We start from the raw sequence: 17766 nt of genomic DNA on the forward strand, positions 1-17766 counted from the left end.
TTTGGGGTTGTTCTTGTTTTTAAAGATGATAATCCAAGCCCTAACTGTGTCCTCTCCCCACACCCACCAGCATTTCCCTGTGCAGAGGAAGATGTCCCCAGCCTGTCACACCCTGTGGACAACACCAGGAACATCCCTAACCCTTCTCAGGAGCCTGGTAAAGACCTTGAAGCCAGGAGGACCCAGGACAGTCAGACAAGACCAGGCTGGAAATGAGCTGGAGCTTTGGGAGGGTCATGGAGAAAGCTGGAGCCCACAGCCACCCCACTGGCTCTGTCCCTGGGATGAGGTGACAGAGGACAGGAAATGGTGGCCACAGAGGGGCCCAGGGCAGTAACCAAGGCTCACTTAAGGAGAAACAAACTTGTTTCTGATTTGTACAAAACTGCTTTAATGACAAAACAGCTGAAAATACCTTTGGGTGCATTTCTGGTGCCATCAAACATCCTTGTGCGATTCCCAGGCCCGAGTCCCTCCCAGGCCCAGGAGGATGGGGGACTTCTCAGGCACCTTCTCCCAGTGCAACACATCCCCAGGGAGGGGTCTGTCATCAAGATATACAGAAATCCCCTTCAAGACCCTCCAGGAAGGATAATTTTCCTTCCAGCCACTCAGGTGTGGGCTAGAGATCCCTCTGTGACACATTCTGGCTTTAAGGCTCCTCGTTTCAGGAGCAATTCCATTGCATCCACCCTTCCCCTCCCTGAAGCCCCACAGGGGAAGCCCAGCAGCAGCAGGAGCTTCAGGAAACGACGCTTCCAGACCAGAGCCAGCCCGGCCAAGTCCCTGAGACACTGGAAAAGGTCTTGACAGGTGCTGATCCCAACGAGGGGGCTGGAGAAAGGAGAATCCAAACCTCAGCAGCCACTGGGCAAGGGGGCGAAGAAATACACGGCCAGGAGGATGAAGTAAACCATCACCAGCACTGTGCCTGGGGCAGACAGAGAGGGGTGGAAGGAGTTACTCCCTGGAGCAAGGAGGGACGTGGGTTTAAGACCTGGTGTGGTCTGGATTAGCCCCCTGTAGAGGACTTCAGTGGTCCTCTACAAAATGTGCATTAAAGAGAGTTTAAATCCTTTTAAAGGGGGAAATGGGAGTGATCCCCCTTGGACCTGCTGTAGGGGGACAGCCCCAAATTGGTCACCCGAGACCCCAGGATTGCTCAGGGCACCACGGCCGAGAGCCCTAACAAGCAGATAACCCCAGGGCTGGGACCCAGGAGCCCCCCATCCCAGGGAATGTAGGGATAGTCCAAGTCCCACAGCAGCCCTGTGGGGATGGCCACCTTGGAAATAGTCACATTTGCCATCCATGAAGATGTAGTTCATGAGCACCACGCTGAACATGCTGGCGTAGACGTGGAGGTCACTGAAGACGAGCGTGAAGTTGGTCGGCTGTGAGGGAGAGGATTTGGGGTTTATGGCCAACCAGGACAACCCTGCTCTGACTCTGGGGACTTACGTGTCACCCCTTAAACCCTCTCTGCCACACGTCCCCAGGGTGGGGACAGCACCGGGAGACAACTGACCCCACTTCCCCCACACTGAGCAGAGGGGAGACACTGGGAAGGGCAGCTGTGTCCTTTCCATGTCCCACTGTGTCCCCAGCCCTGGTGCAGGAGGTCCCCCAGGGCTGTGCTGGGGCTACTCACGTAGAAGATGGTGAAGAGCACCAGGATGGGGATCTGGAGCATGCAGACCTGCACCGCGATGCAGTTCCCAATCTCGATGCTGGGGAGGAAGGACAACTTAGGAGCTGCCAAACACCAGGTCTCCGGCAGCCCTTGGGGTGAGAAAATCCCAAACCACAGAGCCCATCCCAGTTCTGACACCATTTCTTGGGTGACTAATTCCCCTTGAGGACAAGCTCACAGGGGTCTGACCCACCAGTGGTGGGGCAGCCCATCGTGGGCACCAAGGCACAGTGATGGGACTGGCACAGGGACCACCCCAAAACTCATCCTTGGAGCCATCTCACCTCAAGCTCAGGTTGTTCTGCAGGGCAAACTGGATGCCGTTGACAATCTCTGGCAGCTCAGGCACCATCGCCAGCACGGTGACACCGATGAAGTACTGCAGGGAAGAGGTGACATCAGCCTGGCCCTGACCACATCCAAGCCCTGGCCAACCATGCAGAGCATCTCAGCATCTTTCCCCCACTGCTTTTGGGGCTCCAACTGCAGCCAGGGCAGGTCCCCATCCCTGGAGGGCACATCTTGGTCCTTGGGGACACCCAGACCTGGCTCACCTGCGAGATGGTGGAGTTGGTGAGGATGGGGCTGATGTGCTCCGTGGCCAGGTCGGCACAGGCCGCCATGCACAGGGTGGAGAGCAGGAGGATGACCAGGGCCCGCCAGCGGGACCAGTGGACCACGGCGCTGTGGTGGTGGCCAGGCACTGGGGAGAGAGGAGATGTGTGGGACACTCCAGAGCAGTGACAAGAGTCAGCCCCACAGCCAGGACACTTGGGGACACTCACTGTGACAGTCGCTGACGTGGATGTCGTAGATGTGTGTGTGGGTTTTGAGGGTGAAGAAGAGCCCGATGAGGTAGGCAGCAGGGAGCAGGATGGACACTGTGTACACCAGGGGTCTGTGGGACACAGGTGACACTGTCGGTGCCACCGGGCTCTGGCATGGAGACCCCAGGGGACTTCCCCTGGGGATGGAGGAAGGGGGGCACAGGATCATTGGGGTGGAGAGGGGTCCCGGCAGGGATGCAGGAGCATGACTGAACCCAGGAGGTGCCACCCCGATGTGGGGACAGCCCTGTCCCCACCACAGCGGACACTCACTGGACGTGGCTGTAGTAGAGGGTGCCGTTGTTGTCCATCTGCAGAGAGAGCACCTGTCAACAGGGATACAGGGGACAGCCCCGCAGCCACCACCCAGCATGAGAGCCAGGGGGGCTCAGAGCATCCCTGACCCCAAATTCCCCCTGTTGGGGGTCCAGGTCCCCACTCACCAGGTCGAAGTGACAGTTGTGGCAGAGGTAGTGGCCCAGAGGGTTCTGGGTGACGTTGTGGCACTCGCCACAGACCAGCTTCCCATACACCTTGGAGAAGAGCGTCGGGGCAAAGACACCTGCAGGGACAGGACATGGGGTGGGCACCCACCCTGGTGGGACCCCCCCAAACCTGGGGACACCCCTGTCCCCAACTCACCTCCCACAGAGAGGAAGAGCAGGGCTGAGCCGACGCCTGCAGAGCGGCTGTTGAACCGCTGCTCCTGGTGCCGGATGCCCCCGATCACCATGCACAGACCCTTGAGGATGGAGAAAACCCCCCAAAAAATCCCCATCAGTGCTTTGCTCACAGCACCCTCCCGGCTCACAATGCCACCCATCTCACCGGGACAAAGAGGACACAGCCCACCAGCGTCCCTGTCAACGCCGACTTGACCACCTCGGCGTAGCAGCGGTTGCCCTCACGCGAGCCCTTGATGAGGGCGGTGATGTAGAAGGTGAGCTCGGTGATGGAGCCGAACGTGGCGTTCACCACCGCTCCCACCGCGAAGTTGCTCTGGGCTGAGATGCTGGAAAGGAGGAAAACCATGTCAGCAGGGCTGGAGTGTCCCCACTTTGCCACCAAGTGTCCCCTGTCACCGCTCACCTGGCAATGGCCATCCCGATGTAGTAGGAGAGGGGCATGATGGAGAGCAGGGCCAAGGTGAACTTGACGGCGGAGCCGGTCAGGTGGTTGGGGCTGTCCGCGTAGCCCAGCACCAGCGTCACCAGCACCAGGGGCAGCAGGTCTGGGGCAGCCAGTCAAGGACACAACAGAGGTGGGGTGGGATTTAGGGTCACTCCCCACCCTTCCCACTCCAGCTCCCAGAAGGATACTGACGGCGAAGACGTTGATGCCATCCACGGCGTATTTGTAGTAGTAGCGGTTGGCAGCACGGTAGCAGCAGAGAATCACCTCCCCCTCCAGAGGCACCTCTGTCTGCAGAGGGACGAGAGGGTCACCCCTCACCCCAAAATCCCTCCTGGAGCGGGGTGTGGGACCCTCACCCTGCCCAGAGTCACCCACCATCTTCAGGCGCCGGATGAGTACCCGCTCTGGGGGCAGCAGCAGGACACGGGAGGTGGCGCGGGCGCTCAGCTTGGCCACGGGGATGAGGACGATGAGGAGCCACGCAGTGACACACACGAGCCCGTGGGCCAGCGCCAGCACCGGGTAGCCCAGGCACAGCCACACCATGGTGCTGGCACGGTGCTGTGAACAGGAGGCCACCTTCAGGGATTGACCCCCAAAACACTGACCCCAGGGGAGGGGAGGTGCCCATGGGCACCTTCCCCACCACCCTGGGGGCTCTGGGGGTGGTGTCACCATGTCCAGCATGGGACTCACCCAGTATCCAGTGCCTGCCCAGCACTGTGGGCGCCAGCAGCGCGGTGTGGGACCCCCGAGCAGGGCTGAGCTCTCCCCCGTGCCAGCCTTGCACGCCTGGTGGGATTTGGGGACCTGGGGGGAGGGGGGGATGTCAGGGTGTGCATAGGGCACCCCAACCTCCCCGTCCTGGGGATTCCCAAGGAACTCTTACCTCCACTTTCTGGATCACTTTGCCAAAGGGCCAGAGGAAATACCCAGCCAGGTCCCAGCAGAGCCGCCCTGTGAGGACACGACCATCAGTGTCCCTTCCAGCTACAGGGACACTCCTTGGAGAAGGGACTCAGGAGTCCCCAACACCCATCGGTGCTGTTTTGAGCTCATCCAGCCCTCACATGGGGGGTCCCAAATTTGGGACTCACCATAAGGAGCCCCTATGACGGTGACGAACATCACGGCAGCCACAAGGATGTAGAGGAGTGAGAGCCACCAGCCAAAGAGCAACAGGTAAAGGACATTCCCACACGTCAGCGTCGACCCTGCGGGAGGGAAGGTACCAGGTGGGACCATTATCACCTGTAGCTGCCTAAATCCACACTGCCACCACCCAGGGTTGTCCCCAGGGCCGCCCACCTCCAGAGCCTCGGATGACATTGAGGTCAGAGTAGAGCTCCTTAACGATCTCCGATCGGTCCTCCCAGGGCCGTGCCGTCACGTGGCTCTTCCATTTCTTGAAGCCAAACTGCAGAGAGAGGGGTTTTCTTGGGATGAGTGAAGAGGAAGAATAATAAAACCCATTACAGCCCTCCAGGAGCACCCATGGGTGCCCCCACCCACCTTGTAGTTGTTGGAGAGTTTGTTGGCCTCCACGGCGTTCTCGGCCGTCAGGGTGGTTTTCACCACGCAGCTCTCACACACCTCCTCCGAGTGGTGCTGGTAGCAGGACGGGGTGGACATGGCTGTGGGTGACACCCAGGGTCACAGTGGGTGTGGAACCCCCCAGTGCCTCATATCCAGCCCATCCCACAGCCAACCTACCTGGGGGGACACAGGGACGGTGCAGGTGGCAGCCCAGCTCCCCCAGGTCACCCTGCACGTTGTTGATGGCAGCGCAGTGCCGGTCGCAGAGGGAGCCCCGGCGGGGGCCATCGCTGTCACCGCGGGAATCCGGGACCTTGGGAACATCTGCGGGAGCTGTTGGAGTCACACTGGGGCCATGTCCCCATACCCTGCCCGGGCTCAGCAGCGCAGGACAGCCAAGTGCTGCTGTGTTGGGGTGTCACCTTGGTCCCCAAACCCCGCAGGGGAGACACAGAGCTCCCAGGGTCCTACCCAGGGGATGTTTGGGAGCGGGGACCCCACCAGTGCCCGGGACATACGGGGGAAATTCCGCTCGGGGCCCGGTGCGTGACTCGGGAGGGGTGGCCTAGTGGTGCCCGAGGAAGGGGGACCCCCTTTGGTGCCCGCCCGACCCCGGAGACCCGCCTCCCCCAGCTCACCCGGCGTGTCCTGCGCGCAGCAGCAGCGGCGGCGGCGACGGCCGGGCTCAGCGTCACTGGCCATGGCGACAGCAGCAGGCCCAGAGGCGGTGGTCCCGGTCCGGCCCGGCCCGCCGGAATTTAACGGGCGGGGCCGGACATGCGCGCCCCCGGGAGCCGCCCCCATGCCAGCGGGAGGGGCCGGGCCGCCCCCGCCGCGGGTGGGATGCACCTGGTAACGGTGCGCGGGGCGGCAGGGTCGGGAATAGGGGTGCGCAGGGATGGGGATGCGCGGGGAGCACGCTGCGCGGTGTTTCGGGGTGCAGAGAGCCCGGGGTGCAAAGCGCTGGGGTGCGCGGTGTATTGGGGTGCAGAGAGCCCGGGGTGCGCGGGGTATCGGGGTACACAGGTGAGAGGGTGCAGATATTGGGGTGCGCGGGGACCAGGGTGCACAGGGAATGGGGGGTGTGGTAGATCGGGGTGCCCGGGGATTGGGGTGCACGGTGTATGGGGGGTGCACAGGGATAGGAATGAACAAGATGTGGGGTGGGCCACATATCGGGGTGCACGGGGATGTGGGGTGCAGAGGTAGGGCCTGCAGGAACAGGGGTGTGTGATGTATCGGGGTACGTGGGGAGCAGGGGGTGTGGAGTGTTGGGGTACACAAGGAGGGGGTGCACGGGGACCGGGGTCTGTGGTGCAGAATGTGAGCAGGGATGGGGTGCACGATGAATTGGGGTTCACACTGTGTCAGGGGGCATGAGGACTGGGATACACAGGAATCTGGGGTCTGTACTGGGAGTGGGGTGCAGAGTGTATTGGGATGTGTGATGTACTGGGGTGCAGAGGGAGCAGGGTGGATGGTGTATCAGGGTGCACAGGGACAGGGGTGTGGGATATATTGGGGTGCACAGAGAGTGGGGTTTGTGATGTACTGGGGAGCACAGGGAGCAGAGTGCGCCAGGTACTGCCAGGCACTGGCACAATGGGTACTGGGGTGCACAAGGACTGGGATGTGTGATGTGCTGGGTGTGTGATGCATTGGGGTGCAATGCAGAGTATTGGGGTACAGAGGGACTGGGATGCGTGATTGTATTGGGGTGTGTGGTGCGGGGACTGACAGGTGTTGTGCACAGAGTATTGGGGTACAGAGGGACGGGGATGTGTGATCTTTTGGGGTGCAAAAGGATCTGGGGCTGTGTGATCTCTTGGGGTGCACAAGGATCTGGGGCTGTGTGGGAAGAGGCTGTGCAGGATCCTGGGAGCACAGAGGGATACGGGGCTCTGGGGACCCCAAAAGTGCACAGGGTCCTGGGGCTGCAGAGCCTGAGGCACCCTATGGGACAGGCTCTTCCCAAGAATTCCCACATTTTGGTGAAAGAAGACATTTCTGCACCTCAAGTTTTTAGAACATGAGACTGATGGAGCTCATGGGGCTGTGCTGGCCTTGAGCAGGGGAGTTTTGGGGTAAAACCCAGCTAAATCTGGTTCTTGAACATTCCTCTTTGGTACATGGATGGATATGGTGATGCTGAACCCAAGAAAAACCCCAAAAAGTGTTTGATAAAACAAGTTCATTTAATACAAGAACCAAATGAGCCATTTTGTAACCAGTTCCTTGAAAAAACCCAGGTCCCCCAGGGGAGAGACACAGAATCCCCAGTACCAGTCAGTTCACACCAAAAAACAGCAACGTTCCAAAAATTCCTTTTTCCCCTCCCATCAGTAAAAAATACAGTACAATGATTCCATGTGTTTATGGTTCTAAATACACTTCTAAAATACTCATTTACCAGAATTTACAACAAATTCTCCCCGTGCCCCTTACAGAAATTTGACAGATACTGATTAATCCCTTCTTTGAAGCCAATCCAAGTGCTTTTCCCCCAAAAGGTACTTTCCAAAGCCTGTGTAGAGCCTGGTTCCCCACCAAGGTGCACAAAGCTCCCAAAACAAGTGGTGATCAGTGAAAAAAGCTGAAGGAAAATTCCATTCAAAAGCGAAGGCAGGTGAGAGTTGGTGGCAGTGAAGGTACCCGGGGGGTTCAGAGCTCACAAGGTCCCTTAAGAGGAGAGGCCACGCTGGTTTTGTACAAAAAAAATGAAAATAAAAATTGAAAATACAAGTAAAATTCTTATTTGCTGAACGCAGCAAGTCAAACATGGTTTTGTCTTTCCTTTTCAGCTGCAGGAACATCTCGAGGCATCTGAAAACACACACCAAAACTCAGGGATAAAATTAATTGGTTTTTATCATGCAGATAAAATGGAGCAAAAGTGAGTCTGAGCTTCCAGACTTGGAACTTCTTGGATCCTGAAGTTGTCCAAGTTGCTTCATCCTTCCAAGTGTTGGATCACTCACAGCTGTGCACAGCTTTGGGAGGGCTGTTCCAGCTGCACTCTCAAAGGAGGTTTGGTTTAGCTTAGTCTGAGATCAGTGAAGCTCAGTTTAAACAGGACAGGTTGAGGTGAGGAGCAGGAAAGAGAACTCCCGCCTGGAGTTCATTCACAGGAGCATTTCCGTGGTGAAAAATTCTAAGTAATGCCTCGGCAAAATCCACATGGGAATTACAGGCACTTCCTCCCTCTGTCTACAAAGCTGAGCTTAAATTATCCTGTTTTGTAGTAAATCCATGTTTAAGTCAAAGTTCATCCCACAGAGCAGCATCGTCCCCCGGAGCTGTGTCCCGTTATTCCCCAAAGATCCAGAGGACGTTGACTCCCGATAAACCCAGATTTACACGCCTGCAAAACCCAAAGGGATCAGAATTAGCCACTTTTATTAAAAAGCTGCTGGTAATTTGATTTTAACACCATTAATTATCACCCCACTGTGGTGGTTTCGGTCTGATGCCATCCCCACCTCATTCCCATGGGATACTGTCATAGGTTAGCAAGCATAGTCCCGGAAGGGACGTCCTTGCTAAGGGGTGCTTACAGTTTCCTCTGGGAACTGACAGAACCTATCAGCTGGCCAGTGTGAATATGGACAATTCTCTAAGCCACTTAAAGTTGTGATCACCTCTGTGATCCACATTTAAGAATAGGCAAACTCCCCCTCCAAGCTCTCTCTCGTTTCCGGCGCTGGGACAGGTGGCTGCGGGCCCCGTGTGGGGGCCAGCGGGCCCGGCCAGGCCCTGCTTGGGCCAGGCCGGGCCGGGCCACGGCCATCCTGAAGCCATGGACCTGTTCCAGCCGTGGAACCCCCCCCCACTGCCTTGCCGTGGGCAGCCGGAGCGGCTCGGCTCTCCCCCCTCTCCACTGCGATAAGAAAAATTCAACATTCCAGCTGCAAAGCTGCAAGGCCGAGGTGAGATTAACCCTTTTATTGCTGTGAAGAACTGAAAACCTGAGGGAAGAGAGAGAGGAGATGCTTAAAGCTGAAATTCTGTTGTGAAGCTATGATATATCAGAGTATCCTGTTGTAATTCCATGAAGATATGGGGGGTGGAGTATTCAACTCGTGAGCAAAAGCACCTGCGCTGAGATAGGCAGATGCTGACGCAGCTGTAATTTCATGAGAAGTTTGGACAGGGAGAGATGAACCAGATGAGGACTTTTGCTCCAAACGGGAAAGGAGAAACCTCAGTCCCTAGAGATGAACCAGATGAGGACTTTTGCTCCAAATGGGAAAGGAGAAAACCTCAGTCCCTAGAGATGCTCCCAGAGATAGTCCTAACGATGAAGATGAGGAAGACCCTTTGCTCCCAGGGAGGGAGAAGGGCCTCTGGTTTTGGTTCTGAGCGGCTCAACCTTAAAATTGTACCCCAAAAAACTTCAAGAGTGGACCCTCGAAAGCAGTTGTGGGAAAAGCTGCAAGTCGGGGGAAAGGACTCACACGCAGGCAGAGAGACTCCTCTTCCTAAATGGACTGAACAATATTTGGAAGTGGGCGGCTGTCTCGTTGTGATAATGTTTTCATAGCACGAGCAAGAAGAGACTTCTCTTTCTAAATGGACTGAACAAGGTTATTATGGAAGTGGTAAACAGACTGAACATCTTAAGGGTTGTCTTTTTACACTGTCAGTGGGAGAAGGGAGGAAGGTGGGGGGAGGAGGAGAGTTCTGAAGGTGGTATAATTTTTTTTTCTTCTTTTAGGTCTGTTAATAAACTTCTTTATATTCTTTCAAGTTTGGTGCCTGCTTTGCATTTCTCCTAATTCTTATCTCAAAGCAGATAAACAGTAATGAGTATTTTGGACCAAACCACTACAGATACCTACCCCAACATCCCAGATTCCTTCGTCTTTATGATGTACAGGAACATCAGCAAGGTGTGGAACATGTTGTTCCTGCCCTGAAACCACAGGAAGAGACAAGGATTTAGAAATCAAAACAACTAAAAATTGCAGGATTTTGGTAGTTTGGAACTTCCCCTCAGAACTCACACCAGCCTTAAGAGGTGACATCAGTGACATCACCCAGCAGGGATTGTGATTTGGGATTTTACAATAAATTGGCAGAAAATCAACATGATTGCTCCTACTTAGGAACTATTGTCTCCTAAATAGATACTACAGGTAGTATTCAGCAGCAGAGTAAGTACCAAGTCCCGGGCAAAGACCAAGCTGGACCATCCTCTGTGTAAACACACAAAAAATTGGTCTAGGATTTAAAAAGACCCCAAATCAGCCCTGGAAATGATGCCTGAGAGCAGGAGGAGAACAAACCCCAGTACCTTGGGCAGGCTGTAGACTTGGCACTCGTAGATCAGCTCGTAGTGGGGTGGGTTGATGCTGCTCTGGTAGATGCAGAACACGTTTTCGTTTGAAGTGTCTGAATTAAAAATTAACAAAAAACCCCAGATTTTAGAGGTGCTGAGTTGATCCCAGAGGAAAAGAGCAGCTCCAGGCCAGCCCAGTACCTGGTTTATCCGGAGTCTGGATGAAGTGTTGGGAAGTGAAGGTTTTGCCATCAGGATACTTGGGGTGAGGCGGGAGCCTGGAGTCCAGGTAAGTGCAGAACACGTGCATGAGGATCTGGGCAAACACAACCAAATCTCACTGGAATGGCCCCAAAAGCCAGCAGCTTCCTCCTCATGATCCCAGGAGTTAATCCCAGTCTTTGGTGGTTACAACACTGGCTTAACCCCAGGCTTAGGAGCAGCTCCGTGCCTAAATCACCAATTTCAGATTTGGCTGAGAAGGGCAGAGGAGCTCAAAAAACAGCTCTGCCCACCCCAAACCCAGCAAGGAAACTTCTCCCTTTCGCTCATGAAAATCACTGGAAAAGTCTGGGCCGGCCACGAATCTTAGGAATGACAAAATTGTGAAATGAAGTCCTGGGTTGAGCATCCAGAAGATCAGGTCACAGCTTGAGGATTGTTTTAACCCTTTCTGGAGAGTTCTCAATATTTGATGTGCGCAACATCAGCAGATTATCTGTGATCTGACGCTTTCTGTGCTCCTTATACCCAACAGCAGCTGTTTGACAGGGAAAACAGGAGATTTGCTGGAAAAAATGCCACAAATCTTAAAAAATCTGGGAGCTGTCCCTTGGAACTCACAGCATTGTATTACCCTCAATGAACAAAAATGTGAAATTGTCCATTTGGGTGGGGTTTTTTTTTACTAATAGCCTTAAATTAATGTCAAAAGTTCTTTATTTGCACTTTTGAGGTGTTCCTCTTTATCAGGACACTCAGCCGCTCCATGGCTGGACACTTCCAAATATTTAACCATGTTCCCAACCACAAAATCAAATCCTATTTCAATGTTGATTTTCCAGCAATGGAATCTCTTTAATTATCCAGCAGCAAAGCTGCAAAGCTCCAATTTCTGATTTTCCCATGTTCCTCAAAGAATTTCTGGCTCCTCCCTCCAAACCCTATCCCAAAATCCAAGCAGCTTGAAGCTGTGGGATCCAGGTGTCCCTGGAAACTCACCGAGGAGTCGGTGGGAAGGTCCGTGTCCCATTTCCGGCCCTTGAAATCCCCTCCTCCGTTCCATCGGAAGGAGCTCATGCATCCTCCCTGGGAAAGCTCTGGAAGCAACAACAGTTATTCACTTCCTGGGGGCTGGAAGTGCAACAAAACAAAGGGGGTTTCTCGTGTAGAAAACAGGAAAAATTCAGCTCTTAAAGGCTTGGGGAGATGTTGATAAAAGGGGGTAAAGTTACATTATCATCATTACAGGATGATTTTTGTTCCTGGATAATGAAAGGATTCAATCTCTTTCCACCCTGAGCAGGCAGGAGGAAATCATGGAATGGTTTGGGTTGGAAGGGATGTTAAAGCTCATCCAGTGCCAGCCCCTGCCATGGGCAGGGACACTTTCCACCATCCCAGGTTGCTCCAAGCCCCAATGTCCAGCCTGGCCTTGGGACCCAGGGCCAGCCACAGCTTCTCTGGGCAACCAGCAAGTTCACTGTGGCATGGAAATGTTTGGAAATCAGAACAGCAACACCACGAACCTCTGATCCTTTCCACCAAATATTCCTGGTTTGGGGTGAGATCCAGGTACTGCACCAGAGCGTTCAGGGTGGGGATGAGCGGAGCTTTCACGAGCGCTGCCTGTTTGAGGCTGCTGATGCTGGCTTCTGCAACACAGGAGGCTCAGCCAGGGAGCATTCCCAGCTCCCCTGCCGAGGTCTGGAAACATTTTATACCCGACACCACCGCAAGCAGCAGCTCAGTTACTACAAAGTAGCACAAATCTCCTTCACATCAAAGCTACAAGGAACCAACAGGAACTTAAGAGCGGAAGAGGGAGAGAAACAAAGTGGGGACAAAAGCAGCATCCACCGTTTGTTTATAGGCTTTGCAACATGTAGCTCTTGAGGAAACACTCTAAGAAACAGCCCCAAAAGAGGCATTTAATTAAAATCCATCACACCAAATCCTCCTCTCAGTTAATTTGAAACAACAGAAGAAGCAGCTCCTTCAGAATCCTAACCTGACATGAAAAACATAACTCCAGGTCATCAGAATTTTTACAAATTCGAGAGAATTTTTAAAACCTCACAGTCCTTTCAGGAAGTGGGTGATTTGAAGGAAGAATTTGGAAAAGCACAGAGCAGTGGAGACAGTGAGACTTTTGGGAGATGCTGAATATTTACAGCACATCTGTCTTTGAAATGGTTTCTGAGTGATTAATAAGCAATAATTGATGATAATTTGAGCTTACAGTTAAATTTAAGGGGAAGAAAAAAAGATACATTTAAGGATTTTACACAAATTCTTGTGCTAGCATTGACATTTCCAGAAGTATTATGGAAAACCTTCCCAGCTGAATGAAATGCAGGAGGTGGAACAAAGCACACCAAAACAGAGCAGAAATGGAACAAAAATATTTCCCAGACCTAATTTACGTAACAGCCATTCCACAGGGAATTCCCAGGCTGCTGATCCTACCTCCAATCTGCAATTCTGGGCAGCCCATCCTCCTCAGCTGAGTGCTCACAGATTCCATCTCATCCACAAGTGGCACCAGAATGGTGTCATTGATCCACTAGGAAGGAAAAGGGGGAAAATTGAAGGTCAGAAGCAACAGGAATGTTTAATAAATCCCTCAGCTTACACCCTACAATCACCCCCACCACAACCACAAGGCAGTTTAACAGAAACACTGAAGCCAATCGAAAAGAATTTAATTTAATTATCAAGCCAGGCAGAATTTAAGTGACCCTTTAATAGCTGCTGAAAAGGCAGAAAATTAAATGAAAAGCAGTTGGGAAAACTGTATCAGATAAAGCTTTTCTGGACAATGAGGGAAGTGGGTTATGAATCAGTCCTCCAAGCACAAACTGATGGATCCATTCCCTCTCCTGTTTGTCTCAGGAAATCGGGGAGATGAACAATTTGTGGGATTTGTACATGTCAGCCACCCCAGCCCTCAGACAGGCACTGCAATCCCTCCCATCTCAGGCACAGAGGACATGGAGGAATTTTCCCACTCCAGCCCACTTGGAATTCCTTAGAGAGGGACTTACATTCCTGAATTTGGCAGTCCAGGAATCCATGTGATCCAGGAGCTGTCGGTTCATTGTCACCCGTGCCCAAACCTACGGAAAGGTTTATCAAATCCATGAGAACCTCACAGAACCCAGAGTTTTTAGCTGGTTAAATGCTGCAGGACCTCTCCCCCACACTCCTGATACAGCTCAAATCCAAACCTTTGCACAAAGGTACATTTTAAAATCCCATTTCTCCCTCTTGACCTTTTTTTCTGTGGAATTTACCTCTTCTGCAGCCTGTTTTGAGCTCAGATCAGCTTCATCCTTGTGTGCAGAAGGAGCCTGGGACCTGCAAGCCAACTGATACTGGAACTTCCTCAGGATCTGTGCATGGTCTGCCATGGACCGGCTGTAGTTCCAAAACGTGGGGCTGCTGGAGGGAGAGCTGGAATCCGAGCTTCCTGAAAAGATTAATTCATTAAAAGGTTATGTTCAATTATTGCCAAGTGATTCTGGAACAAACAGCACAGGGACACGGGGTCAGTGTGAGTGAATACACTGAAATCACTCTGCAGAAACACTGGATTCACCCTTATCTTGACTGTCCCAATCCAGAACCAAAACTGCCTGGAGGGAGTTTATCCCCTTTATCCTTATCGTGATTGTCCCAACCCAAGACAAAAATTTACTGGATTCAGCCTCTTTATCTGAAACCATCTCAACAAAATCCCCTTCTTATCAAGGTGATCATCTTATCTCAGTCCCTTACAGCCAACAACTGCTACAGAGATAATCCATCAGCATTCCCATGCCTAGATCCTATTCAAAGGAATAACTGGAGGAAAACTGCCTGAAGGAAAAACAGAGGGGTTCTACCTCCCGCCCCAATTCCTCAGTGGGTCCTTTGCCAAGCTCACAGGTGATCACCCATAATTGGCCTTTTTACTGGTACTTCTCCCATCACAAAAGCCAATTTTGGATCAAACCAACACCTCTTCCCTTCCAAGCTTTTCCCCCTAAATCCCCCAATTTACCTAATTGGACTCGGTGCTGTTTCTCCTCCTCGTTCCTCAGGAAGGTGTCCAGGGATTTGACATCTGTTATGCAGTCGTCTTTGTAGGTGGAATTGTTGTACAGAATGGGGGAGAATCGGTAGTGAGACCTTATCCCACCGCTGTCCACAGGTCCCACGCTCATGGAATACGGAGATCCATTGGGAGAGTGGCTGAAGCTGGAAACCTTGGGAGAAAACAAAAAAAAATTTAATTCTTTTTCCTTTACGAGGCTCAAGCTGTGCCCATAGGATGTGTCCTGGCCATTACCTTACTGTAGCTGCTGCTGGGTGAATAAGTCACAGAGGTGCTGTGAGAGGGGCTGGCCCCTGCCAGAGCTTGGAGCTGGGGGCTGTATCCACTCAGACAACTCCCAGAGAACTTGGGGCTGGCACTGGGAGAGCGGGAGGGGCTGTAGCTCAGCACACACTGCCCCTGGATCGGTGGGGAAGGGGTCAGGGACAGCACTCTCTTGGCTGCTGGCTCCCGTGGAGGGGTGATTTGGACAGCTGCAATGTAAGGACGAGCAGAGTTAGAAGTGGGGATGCAGCAGCCTTAAATTCCCCCTCTTTAAACACACACAAAACACACGTGATGTGCTTCTAAGGCAATTTTAGAGATATTAAAAGGGACACTGAGAACCTGCTCCCTACAGAACTCGGAAAAAACTGAGACCTGTGACCCCAACTCAGAATAAATCCTACAGCTTGACATTCCATAACCTGGGGAGCTTCTCTAATATCCCATCAGCTCCTCCACCTACCCACTGCTCTCATCTTTACCACACTGAATGTCTGAATTATCTAAAACACAGTTAGTTCCACCTCAAATGGCCATAAACTAAACCACAGCAAGTTCCACCTCCAATATGAGGAAGAACATCGAGCCCAACTCCTGGCCCTGCACGGGACAGCCCCAAACCCCCCACTCCGTTTACAGCTCACACCAGAGGAGGTAATTCACAATAAAGAATCCTGCACTGGAGAAGCAAAAAGAAAAACAAACCCTGAAAATGATTAAAAAGAGGGTTTATTCCCCACCTGCCTTGCGCAGCCAGCCCATGATCTGCTGGTTGGGACTCGTGACCAAGCTCGTCGGTGCTGCTGTGTAGGTGAAGTACCTCCAGAAATCAAACAAGGCATTGAGGCTGAACAGGGCTGCCAGGGCAAATTCTGCAAGGAACACACGAGTTTTCGTCATGGTTTGAGCAAAAATCACATTATTTGCAAGATCGGGCTATGTCTATTAAAAAAAGGTTATTATTAGTGCTGCCAGTTTGGGGAAGTATCTAAGATTTCTTCTCTTTCTCAGGAAGGAAACACTGGAGATCATTTTCTTCACTGTTGAAATTAATTTATCTATTTTAAATTTTAATTTTTAAAATAGGGTGCTTATCTACCAAAAAGGAAATCTCATGATTTTATGAGATTTGCTCCTTTTTCCACCCTGTTTGATACAACTTAGAGTCTCCTCCTCTGAAACCAACTTGAATTGTTGTAAAATGCCACCCACACCCAGAGCACAGCACAGCAGGAAAAGAAATCTAAGGCTCTCTAAAGCCTTAATCCACACATTAAAAAAGATTTCATGCATTAAATAAGTTCTTCCTGCCCTTTCACGACAGAGAAAAAGCTGTGAACACTCCTTATGTGCCACTAAAAAGGATGGAATTCCAGCAGCTTCAAGGGAGATCGCAGAAAGCAAAACAAAGTTTTGATTTAGAACTCAAACAGAAAAAAAAAAAAGCTGCCTTAAAAACGACCTCCCAGCAATAAAAATGAATAAAAAAAGAATCCTGAAATTTGATTTAAATGCCGCAACGACTCACCAATGTACCAGAGTGGAAAGCAGGTGATGTTGTAATATGTGCTTAGGAGTTTCCCAGTCCTGAAAAGCAAAACAAGAAGGGAGAATTCAGCAAAAATTCCACCCTGGGGGATATTTAGGGCTTCACACAGCGGAATCTTTGCTGGTTTGAATCAGATGGAACGATTAACTTACATTTCAGTGTAGATCATGCCTGCTACAGATATATTGAGGAGTCCCCAGGCCAGCACCACCTTCCTGGTCTCAGCCTGTTTCCTCATCTTCACAGCCAGGTCGATGAGGGAAGTGTCTGGACTCTTATTCGGCGTCATTTTCTGTGAGAACAGAGGGAAAAGGCAAAATCTGTGAACTTTTATTCAGCTGGAAGATTCTCAGGCAAGTTACTGAGGAAAAGTGTCCACCTTCTCCCTCATTTTTGAATAATAATAGCCTTTGAAAGGAGGAGGGAAAGCTCCTGCCTCCTCCAGGCAAGACCAGTGTTTTTATCGAAAATTCTCACTTATTTCAGTAGGTAACACAGTATTTTCTGTCATATGAAACCCTCAGATTTCATTTCCTCCTTTATGCCCAGTAACACCTTATGTAAAGGAAATAACCCTGTCACAGGCAGGCAGCCCTCACATCTCCCCCCAGACCTCAATCCTTTCCGCAAACTTCTCTCCCCTCCTCAAACTTCACCTTTCCCCCACCCCAAAGCTCTCCTCTCCCTCACCACGAACCTCTTCGATCCTCCTCCTCAAACGTCTCTGACTCCCCGTCCCAAATTTAATTTCTCCCGCTTCCCAAACCTCTCCTCTTTCTCCACCCCAAACTTCTCCCCTCCCCGAACCTCTGCTCCTTCCACTCCCCTAACCTCACTCCTCCCCCTCCTCAAACTTCATCTCTCCAAACCTCTCCGATCCCTCTCCCCGAACCTCCCTACACCCCTCCCAACCTCCCTCTCCAAATTTCACCGCTCCCCCTCCCCAAACCTCACCGTCCTCCTCCCAAACCTCCTCTCTCCCCCCCTTCCCATAGATTTCCCCTCACCTCTGCCCAGATCTGTCCCGTTTTCCCCTCAGGCCGGGCAGATTTCCCCCTTTTCCTACCGGGGATCTCCGCCCCCCTCACGCCGCCGCGGCCTCGCGCTTTCTGCGCCTGCGCGGGTGCGCGCGCCGCGTCACCGGCCGCGCCGGGGGGCGGAGCAAAG

General features: G+C 52.4%; 2 protein-coding genes across 2 annotated transcripts; both read right to left on the bottom strand.

Annotated features, from left to right (window-relative positions):
• Window positions 1-364: 364 nt before the first annotated feature.
• On the bottom strand, window positions 365-6052 carry LOC121675825 (putative cation exchanger C521.04c). The gene is made up of 20 exons (XM_042051611.1): window positions 5829-6052; window positions 5368-5514; window positions 5167-5288; window positions 4963-5071; window positions 4752-4868; window positions 4544-4611; window positions 4351-4464; window positions 4030-4215; window positions 3840-3942; window positions 3610-3751; window positions 3349-3532; window positions 3163-3262; window positions 2964-3082; window positions 2794-2831; window positions 2479-2591; window positions 2248-2396; window positions 1978-2072; window positions 1652-1730; window positions 1286-1394; window positions 365-931 (listed from the first exon to the last, which is right to left on the bottom strand). The coding sequence occupies exons 1-20, from the start codon at window positions 5992-5994 to the stop codon at window positions 858-860; spliced, it is 2334 nt and encodes a 777-aa protein (XP_041907545.1). The 5' UTR covers window positions 5995-6052; the 3' UTR covers window positions 365-857.
• Window positions 6053-7364: 1312 nt separating this feature from the next.
• On the bottom strand, window positions 7365-17714 carry TMEM209 (transmembrane protein 209). Its single transcript, XM_042051622.1, has 15 exons — window positions 17607-17714; window positions 16752-16891; window positions 16579-16637; window positions 15791-15922; window positions 15021-15259; window positions 14733-14937; window positions 13984-14159; window positions 13735-13806; window positions 13157-13253; window positions 12217-12342; window positions 11690-11787; window positions 10670-10784; window positions 10484-10581; window positions 10029-10102; window positions 7365-8551 (listed from the first exon to the last, which is right to left on the bottom strand). Exons 2-15 carry the CDS (start codon window positions 16886-16888, stop codon window positions 8497-8499), a joined length of 1683 nt encoding a protein of 560 aa, XP_041907556.1. The 5' UTR covers window positions 16889-16891; window positions 17607-17714; the 3' UTR covers window positions 7365-8496.
• Window positions 17715-17766: the final 52 nt, after the last annotated feature.

The sequence above is a fragment of the Corvus kubaryi genome, unplaced genomic scaffold (assembly GCF_017639235.1).
Source record: "Corvus kubaryi isolate FWS band 111438036 unplaced genomic scaffold, C.kubaryi_AGA036_p1.0 135, whole genome shotgun sequence".
Classification (NCBI taxonomy): Eukaryota; Metazoa; Chordata; class Aves; order Passeriformes; family Corvidae; genus Corvus; species Corvus kubaryi.

Coding starts and splice junctions, on each gene's coding strand:
- TMEM209 (XM_042051622.1), bottom strand. CDS start 16,888: ATGACGCCGAATAAGAGTCCAGACACTTCCCTCATCGACCTGGCTGTG. Junction 14,160..14,732: donor ACAGCACCGAGTCCAATTAG/GTAAATTGGGGG, acceptor TAATCTTTTCAG/GAAGCTCGGATTCCAGCTCT. Junction 10,582..10,669: donor CCAGACTCCGGATAAACCAG/GTACTGGGCTGG, acceptor TTTTTAATTCAG/ACACTTCAAACGAAAACGTG.
- LOC121675825 (XM_042051611.1), bottom strand. CDS start 5,994: ATGGGGGCGGCTCCCGGGGGCGCGCATGTCCGGCCCCGCCCGTTAAAT. Junction 5,289..5,367: donor CCGTCCCTGTGTCCCCCCAG/GTAGGTTGGCTG, acceptor TGTCACCCACAG/CCATGTCCACCCCGTCCTGC. Junction 1,731..1,977: donor CAGAACAACCTGAGCTTGAG/GTGAGATGGCTC, acceptor CTTCCTCCCCAG/CATCGAGATTGGGAACTGCA.